This window comes from Rhinichthys klamathensis, unplaced genomic scaffold, assembly GCF_029890125.1.
Source record: "Rhinichthys klamathensis goyatoka isolate OS25496 unplaced genomic scaffold, OSU_Roscu_1.1 h1tg000486l_1, whole genome shotgun sequence".
Taxonomy (NCBI): domain Eukaryota; kingdom Metazoa; phylum Chordata; class Actinopteri; order Cypriniformes; family Leuciscidae; genus Rhinichthys; species Rhinichthys klamathensis.
In genome coordinates, this window is record NW_026606973.1 from 27,597 (window position 1) to 37,500 (window position 9,904).

Sequence of the window (9,904 nt, forward strand, 5' to 3'; positions counted from 1 at the left end):
AAACCTTTGAATGGCAGTGTATCACAGTTTCCACAAAAAAAGATATATGAAGCAGCACAATTGTTTTCAATATTGATAATAATCAGAAATGTTTCTTGAGCACCATTAATAATACTTACACAGACAGACAGACTTACTTACTTACTTACTTACTTACACACACACACACACACACACACACACACACACACACACACACACACAACGATCACAACTGATTGTTTACTTTTGTGCTTCGCAATATACCATGAAATATGATGAACAGATTCTCTATATTTTGTTTATAAAGATTACAGTGACAATTTGCAGGATCACATGTATAAACAAAAGTTTTAAACCGCCATTAAATCATTAGAACAACAAGTTCGATCTGAATGTAAACATGAAAACACACTTTTAACTTACCCTTAATTTCACAAAATCACGTCAGCTGTTGCGCCAAATAATACATTGCCTCACGGTTAAATATGCGACAGTCAATACAGAAAATATCTAATATGACAAAAATTAAAACTCCCTCCACAGCTGCCGCTCGCAGGCGTACTTCCGGGTGGAGGTGACGTCACTGGGCATGCGCACTGATAGCCTTTCGCACAAGAGACTGTAGACATACCACCACACAAACATGTTTAAATACACCCAACACGAAGATATGAACACATTTATTTACTATTAATATATATAACACACAAAAGAGATGTAAAATAATTGCTGTACTTTGAGCTGTTCATGTCCAATAGAAACCTGCAGTGGTCACGTGGTACACAGTCGTAGCTCAATTACGAGTCTAAAGTTGTAATTACGAGTTCGATGATCACGTGAATGCTCTTTACAAGTCAGAATAGTAAAGGTAATTACGACTTGGCGTGAACGCACCTATATTAATACAGAGGAATATGTACACTTCTCTCAAAAAAGCACATTTACATGTGAATTATGGAGGAAGAAACATCATACAAGTGAACAATAAGAGTGGAAGTCAATATGTATTTATTTAGTTAAACTGCATGTCCAACCACATATTTCAAAAAGCCTTTCACTTGTTTATTATGTGACAAGCTTCCAGTAAATGCAGTTAAAACTCAATCAATTATAATTGAAACATTCTCATCTTATTCTCTTAAACAATTTTGCTTTTTAAAGTGCCCTGGCTGCAGTCAATAATTCCATCCTTAAAATATCAATTTTTAATAATTAAAATGAGATATTTAAACGTTTGTTACTTGAAAAAAAATTCTGCATGCCTTAAAATATCTTGACTGTAACTCGACACCTTTCCCCCATTTAGTATAGCCTACGCGGTTCTATGAATATGCAAATGAGCCCCGCCTCCACTCACTCACTCAGCTCAGAGATCCACTGGTTGACGATCACACGTTGATCTGATTGGTTACAAGGTCGTTTGTGACGTCAGAAACACCAGCGATTTCAAACCGTGTTTTTGAGACTGTCTTTGGTCACTGCAGTTTTAAGCAGAAAATACTCAGCAATGCTGTCGACTTATGAACTTACACATGGTGTGTCTTAAAGCATATTAAAACACCATATAGACACATAAACAACATTAAAAGCTGATTTTCACCACAGGGGGGCTTTAAGCAAATCCATCTTGTTTTAAGGATGTTTTAATATTTTTATTTTGTTTTTGCAGTGACATCAGCACACAGCCAGAGTAGTGAGAGTTATTTATTAGAGCGCATAATGCATATTACAGATCAAATCATTATTTATCTAACAGAGAGGGACTAAACTAGTCTTTCATCTGCCAGTGGTGGTCAACGTAAAGAGACTCATTAACCTAGACGTGAACAGTGCTTTAAAACTAACACACACACACACACACACACACACACTGACAGTAATAAATAGGCACTGTTTAGAACGTCATTAAAATCAACATTATGTAATTATCTTGCAATCTCTTTATTAGAGCATGTGAGCAGCGCTATCAGTCGTTACTGGTGTTTAAGGCACTAATTGGTCAATACGGCACACGCGTCTCCTCCTCCGGTCATTTCATGCTTTCTTCCCTTTTTCCTGGGCACTTTCTCTTCGGACTACATCTCCATGATGCACTGGGGTTAGAGTGCTGCGTTTGGCTCAGTCTCTGTCCCTGAGGGCTCGGAGGATGTAGTTTTCTCTCTCCAGTTGAGCGTTTCTCTCCGCCAGCTCTTTAATCTGTTCTCTCAGCACCTCCACCTCCTCTCGCACCGCCAACATCAGGTGAGACTTCACCAGGTCCTGCACACACACACACACACACACACACACACACACACACACACACACACATGCATTTAGCACATGCTTGATCTTTACTTTTTGAGCTGCACATTATATTATCACACACACACACACTCTCTCTCTCTCTCTCTCTCTCTCTCTCTCTCTCTCTCTCTCTCTCTCTCTCTCTCTCTCTCTCTCTCTCTCTCTCTCTCTCTCTCTCTCCTCTCTCTCTCTCTCTCTCTCTCTCTCTCTCACACACACACTCTCTCGGTCTCTCTCTCTCTCTCACACACACACTCTCTCGGTCTCTCTCTCTCTCTCACACACACACACACACACACACACACACACACACACACACACACACACACACACACACACACACACAGACTCTCTCTCTCTCACTACACACACACACGCACACATACTGTAAAATGATCTCACCATGGCTTGCTCTATCTTGTTATCGATGGCGATCATACTGCTGTTAGTTCCACTGCAACAGAGACAGAAGGCAATGTTTATTAATCACTAACCTAACTAATTGGCAAGTTGCTAGACGGTTCCTTGGTGGTTTCCAAGCTGTTTCTAGGCTGTTTCGAAGTCGTTGCTATGCTGTTTCTAGGCCATTTCTAGGTCGTTTCTTGGCTGTTTCTAAGAGTTTTAGGCTGTTTCTAGGTAGTTTATATGTGGTTACTAAGGCGTTTCTAGGCTTATTCTAGCTAGTTTCAGGCAGTTTCTAGGTGGTTTCTAAGGAGTTACTAGGCTAATTCTAGCTAGTTTCTAGTCTGTTTCTAGGTGGTTTCTAAGGAGTTTCCAGACTGTTTCTAAGTGGTTTCTAGAAAAGGCTTGGGTCCATCCTTCAATGTGCATCTGTGTTTTTTTTTTTAAATTTGCTTCTGTTTTTTTTAGGACTCAAGTCTTTCCTTCCCTCTAGTAATACTGGACTGAACAGCAGCCCTGAAGGTCTCGACGAGAGCGCTGTACTGTATGTGTGTAACACTGATGCTATTGTTCTGAATAAGGTGGCAGCAAAAGCTTCTCACAACAGCCAGCTTGAGGAAAACACAACCATTTCCACGACCACAAACACATCATAAACATCTGACAGGATGAATGAAAACCTCAAGAAACACGATTCAGTTCAGACGCACACAAACTGAACATGACCGAACTAACCCAGTTACCAGAGGAGGAAAAGCCGACGGGAAAGGAGGGTTGCTGGGCTGTTGCCACATGGATTCCAGGTGGTTTTTTCTAGGCCTCTTTTTTTCTGGATGGTTTCTAAATGTTTCTTGGCTGTTTCTAGGCGGTTTCTATGCTGTATTTCAAGGTGGTTTCTAGGCTGTTACTAGGTGGTATCAAGGCTGTTACTAGGCTGTTACTAGGTGGTATCAAGGCTGTTACTAGGTGGTTTCTAGGCTGTTTCTAAGCTGTTACTAGGTGGTTTCTAGGCTGTTACTAGGTGGTATCAAGGCTTTTTACTAGGCTGTTACTAGGTGGTTTCTAGGCTGTTAGTAGGTGGTTTCTAGGCTGTTAGTAGGTGGTTTCTAGGCGTCTTTTTTTTCTGGATGGTTTCTAAATGTTTCTTGGCTGTTTCTAGGCGGTTTCTAGGCTGTTACTAGGGTGTTACAAGGTGGTTTCTAGGCTTTTTTTAAGTGGTTTCTAGGCGGTTTTCTTGGTGGTTTCTAGGCTGTTTCTAGGCATTTCTCAGGCTGTTTCTAAGCATTTGTAGGCCGTTTCTTGGTGGTTTCTAGGCTTTTTATAAGTGTTTCTCTAGGTGGTTTCTAGGCTGTTTCTAAGCATTTGTAGGCCGTTTCTTGGTGGTTTCTAGGCGGTTTACATGCGTTTTTTTAAGGTCGTTTCTAGAGTGTTTTGAGGCAGGTTTTCTAGGCTGTTTCTAAGCCGTTTCTAGTCAGTTTTCTGGCCGTATCTAGCCGAATTCTAAGCATTTCTAGGCTGTTACTAGGCTTTTTCTAAGCGTTTTCGAGGTGGTTACTATGCTGTTTCTATCTGGTTTCTAGTCAGTTTTCTGGCAGTTTCTAGATACGGCTCAAGTCCCTCCTTTATGAGTGTCTGTGGGTTTTTGTCACCAGTTTTCTGGCCCAGCAGGTGAAAATGATGCACCTGATCACTTAGTGGACAGCACATGATTCTCAAAACACCCAGCTTGATGGAAACACACTAAAGGGCGACACTCTCCATACATAATAATACAACACAGCCGTCTGAAAGAATGAATGAAAACGTATTGCATGAGCCTAACTAACCCAGTTACCTGTGGAGGAAAAGCAGAAGCGAAAGGAGGGTGGAGTCAGAGGGGCGGAGCCTGTGTTTGTGCGTAAGAGCTCCGCCTCTCTTTTCTCTCACAATGGAAGTCAATGAGTCCCACTCGGGATTCTGACATATCTGATCGCGAACACTGGACTGGCAGGACGATCCGAAACGAACAGACCTGGGATTATTTCCCGAGCGCTGTGTCTGAGAGTGGCCAGCAGGGGGAGCTGTGTCTGTTTCTGTGGAGGAGATGCTGGGTTTCGATGTGGAGTTTCTGCCTGGTTTGTTTCTGGATGACGTATGCGGAAAGCGCTTGCTGCTGATTGGCTGTTTGGTTTCCGCGGAAAGCGCTAAGCATCCAGCCCTCGGATAGTAATCAAGCTTCCCGATTGGCCAAGAGTCACGAACCCTTCGAGCTCCACCAGTCACATTCGTTTCTCCTGCATGGAGGCGTGGCCGACAAATCACAGTTGAATGGGCGGGGCTTAAACATGAGGGGTGTGGCTTAGAGTCAGCTGAGGATCCATCAAGAAGGATCGGATTCTCTGTTTGTGTCTGGTCATTGGAAACACATGGAGGAAGTGATAAAGGACGAGGCTGTTTTTTACTCTCAAAAATGGAGATCATCTTACGAACACTAACAAACATGGTGGGGATTCGGGAGGTGCAAAAACACACATCAAAAGGAAACTCAATCACGTACGCGTTTTCTTCAGGCGCCGTCAGGAAGAGGCATCATGCAATCGTTTCCTTTGACCTCGTTCAGAAACATCCGGAGAGGATCTGACTCACTCAGTGACATGAAACTGTAACAATTACTGTTGCACATCAGTAGAACAAGAGTGACCTTTACTATGGTGAAGCCCAGGGTTATTATAGTTCACTAAAACCACGGCAACAAAAGAAAGGTTTGTTACGTGAAACTTTAGCTGAAAAACTTCAACTTTATTTCAGCTAGTTGCCAAGTTAAGATTTCTATTTTTCATTTAGTTTAACTATTAAAGTCCCCCTGTAGTCCATCATTTTAGCCCTTAAAACTCATCTTTGATCACCAAAATGACATATTTAAAAAAAAAAAGTCTTCATGCCTTAAAATAACTTGAATGTAACTCAACACCTTTCCCTCATTTAGTATTCGCGGTTCTATGAATATGCAAATGAGCCCCGCCTCCACTCACTCACTCAGCTCAGAGATCCACTGGTTGACGATCACACGTTGATCTGATTGGTTACAAGGTCGTTTGTGACGTCAGAAACACCAGCGATTTCAAACCGTGTTTTTGAGACTGTCTTTGGTTCACTGCAGTTTTAAGGAGGAAATACTCAGCAATGCTGTCGACTTATGAACTTACACATGTGTGTCTTAAAGCATGTTAAAAACACCACATAGACACATAAACAACATTAAAAGCTGGATTATCACCACAGGGGGACTTTAAAGTTATTAAAAATGTTGTTAACATAAATAAATCTGAATATTAAATGAACAACTGAATGAAAATGATCAAATGTTTTCTTTGGCAACTAACCCGAAATAAGTTTAAGTTGAAGCACTAAAATTGCAAACTAGAAAATAAATAAAACCTAAAACTGAATAAATATTAATTAAATCTCAATAAAAAAACAAAAGCACATGACAGATTAACTAAAATGAACTGAAAACTCTAGGTATGAAAATAATAGGTAATTCAAGCTATAATAGTATAAAATTAATACTGCAATAACACTGACTACAAAAAAGACTGCAGGGAACGAATCCAGGAATCGTTAATTTCACAAAAAAACGATTTCCAAACCATTATATGAGAGCTGTGTGCAATCGAATTTCTCAACAAAAAAAAAATATTCACACTAAACCGCAGCTGAGCTTCTAAAAAATGTAGTCAAGTTACTAGCGTGTTTTAGTTGGTCTGTAATCTCCATGAGACCTCAATAACGTTCCTTCATTTCCATCACCAGACCTCCGTCCATTGTGCTGTAATCCGTCAAACTGGCCCAATCCAAGCCAAATCCCGGGATTAGTGTAATCTGGGGAGAAAGTCCACCTGTCTGACCCGTCATCTCACCGATCTCCAGGACACTGTGGATGTCTGCAGGCCCACAGGACTGTTTTCACATGTTAATATGTACAGTGGAACGCACGCATCAACACTGCACTCTTTGATTCTGGTCTCCGCCCACTTTCCGTCGCAGCCAATCACGTCTCACGCTGGGATTCTGTGCCCGCCCACACGGCTCCCAGCATTCCACACTCCACCCACCGGCACACACGAACACAGGCTGCATACTAATTCACATACTATCCGTCATAAACATTGCAATTAGTGTGGCTGAAATCATAGTATTTCAGAGGAAACTAGTGTTTCTACTAGAGATGCTCGATATATAGGCTGATACACACTACCAGTCAAAGGTTTATATACTGTGTATATATATATATATATACACACACACATATATACACACTACCAGTCAAAGGTTTATATATATATATATATATATATATATATACACACACATATATACACACACTACCAGTCAAAGGTTTATATATATATATATACACACACACATATATACACACTACCAGTCAAAGGTTTATGTTTATATATATATATATATATATATACACACATACACACACACACACATATATATACACACTACCAGTCAAAGGTTTATATATATATATATACACACACACACATATATACACACTACCAGTCAAAGGTTTATATATATATATATACACACACACATATATACACACTACCAGTCAAAGGTTTATATATATATATATATATATATATATACACACACACACACACATATACACTCACCGGCCACTTTATTAGGTACACCTGTCCAACTGCTCGTTAACACTTAATTTCTAAGCAGCCAATCACATGGCGGCAACTCAGTGCATTTAGGCATGTAGACATGGTCAAGACAATCTCCTGCAGTTCAAACCGAGCATCAGTATGGGGAAGAAAGTTGATTTGAGTGACTTTGAACGTGGCATGATTGTTGGTGCCAGAAGGGCTGGTCTGAGTATTTCAGAAACTGCTAATCTACTGGGATTTTCACGCACAACCATCTCTAGGGTTTACAGAGAATGGTCCGAAAAAGAAAAAACATCCAGTGAGCGGCAGTTCTGTGGGCGGAAATGCCTTGTTGATGCCAGAGGTCAGAGGAGAATGGCCAGACTGGTTCGAGCTGATAGAAGGGCAACAGTGACTGAAATAACCACTCGTTACAACCGAGGTATGCAGCAAAGCATTTGTGAAGCCACAACACGCACAACCTTGAGGCGGATGGGCTACAACAGCAGAAGACTCCACCGGGTACCACTCATCTCCACTACAAATAGGAAAAAGAGGCTACAATTTGCAAGAGCTCACCAAAATTGAACAGTTGAAGACTGGAAAAATGTTGCCTGGTCTGATGAGTGGCGTAAACAGAATGAGAACATGGAACCATCATGCCTTGTTACCACTGTGCAGGCTGGTGGTGGTGGTGTAATGGTGTGGGGGATGTTTTCCTGGCACACTTTAGGCCCCTTAGTGCCAATTGGGCATCGTTTAAATGCCACGGCCTACCTGAGCATTGTTTCTGACCATGTCCATCCCTTTATGGCCACCATGTACCCATCCTCTGATGGCTACTTCCACCATGTCACAAAGCTCTAATCATTTCAAATTGGTTTCTTGAACATGACAATGAGTTCACTGTACTAAAATGGCCTCCACAGTCACCAGATCTCAACCCAATAGAGCATCTTTGGGATGTGGTGGAACGGGAGATTCGCATCATGGATGTGCAGCCGACAAATCTGCGGCAACTGTGTGATGCCATCATGTCAATATGGACCAAAGTCCCTGAGGAATGCTTCCAGCACCTTGTTGAATCTATGCCACGAAGAATTGAGGCAGTTCTGAAGGCAAAAGGGGGTCCAACCCGTTACTAGCATGGGGTACCTAATAAAGTGGCCGGTGAGTGTATATACACACTACCAGTCAAAGGTTTATATATAATATATATATATATATACACACACACATGTATACACACTACCAGTCAAAGGTTTATATATATATATACACAGACACACACACACACATATACACACTACCAGTCAAAGGTTCTGGATCGGGAGGATTTTTAATGTTTTTAAAAGAAGTCTCTTCTGCTCACCAAGGCTGCATTTATTTAATAAAAAAAAAACAAATAAAAAAAACGAATATTGTGAAATATTATTCCAGTGTAAATCATCTGTTTTCTATTTGAATATATAGTAAAGTGTAATTTATTCCTGTGATCAAAGCTGTATTTTCAGCATCATTACTCCAGTCTTCAGTGTCACATGATCCTTCAGAAATCACTGAGGATCTGATGCTCAAGAAAAATTAAGCTTTGATCACAGGAATAAATTACACTTTAAAATATAGAAAAAATAGAAAATCGTTATTTTAAATTGTCATAATATTTAACAATATTACTGTTTTTTTTTTGTATTTTTAATCAATTAAATGCAGCTTTGGTGAGCAGAAGAGACTTCTTTTAAAAACATTAAAAATCTTACCGAATCAAAACTTTCGACTGGTAGTATATGTTCATTTTTAATATTAGTTATTGAAAATGTTCAAAATTTTAAAGCCAATAAATAATGGATTATTTCTTTCAGCCGAGACACTTCAGATGTGCTCTGTTCGCTATTATGGTTTTGAATTATGATAAGATTTTTTATTTTTTGGTAAGGAAAGTTGGCTACAGGATTGTAAAATTAATTTTAAAACTTGCACTGGTTCAAACTAGGCTATTGTACTTTTGTTTGTTTGCTTTGGATATGTCTTTTAATGGTGAGACTTTTGTTTTCTCCCAAAAAATGCTATAAAAACTTGGATTTAGATTTCTCGGCCAATATATCGGTTATCGGCTTTCAAATATGAAGAATTATCGGTTATCGATATCGGCCAATATACCGGTTATCGGCTTTCAAATATGAAGAATTATCGGTTATCGATATCGGCCAATATACCGGTTATCGGCTTTCAAATATGAAGAATTATCGGTTATCGATATCGGCCAATATACCGGTTATCGGCTTTCAAATATGAAGAATTATCGGTTATCGATATCGGCCAATATATCGGTATCGGCTTTCAAATATGAAGAATTATCGGTTATTGTATCGGCCAAATTCTTCATATCAGTGCATCACTAATTCTAGTCTACTATTTCCGGTTAGTATTGGAAGTGCAGATTCACTCTAACGGCTAAACATTACAAAGAACTACAAACTAAAGTGTTTAAAAACTACAAACATGGCGGATGTGCAAGAGCGACGGTTAAGTAAAGTAAGTTTCTGTGATTAATAATTAGTATATAACCTGATGAAAAT

General features: G+C 39.9%; 1 protein-coding gene across 1 annotated transcript in view; it reads right to left on the minus strand.

The window, feature by feature from the left end:
- Window positions 1-1,668: 1,668 nt before the first annotated feature.
- Window positions 1,669-9,904, minus strand: part of zgc:153012 (uncharacterized protein LOC777626 homolog) — a 15,842-nt gene continuing 7,606 nt past the window's right edge. Inside the window, exons 3-7 of the mRNA XM_056237401.1 lie at window positions 6,712-6,790; window positions 6,460-6,593; window positions 4,505-5,058; window positions 2,671-2,722; window positions 1,669-2,241 (exon numbers count right to left, since the gene is read on the minus strand). Of these exons, the coding sequence (XP_056093376.1) occupies window positions 2,101-2,241; window positions 2,671-2,722; window positions 4,505-5,058; window positions 6,460-6,593; window positions 6,712-6,790 (960 nt within the window). The 3' untranslated portion in view covers window positions 1,669-2,100. The remainder of the gene's footprint in view (window positions 2,242-2,670; window positions 2,723-4,504; window positions 5,059-6,459; window positions 6,594-6,711; window positions 6,791-9,904) is intronic.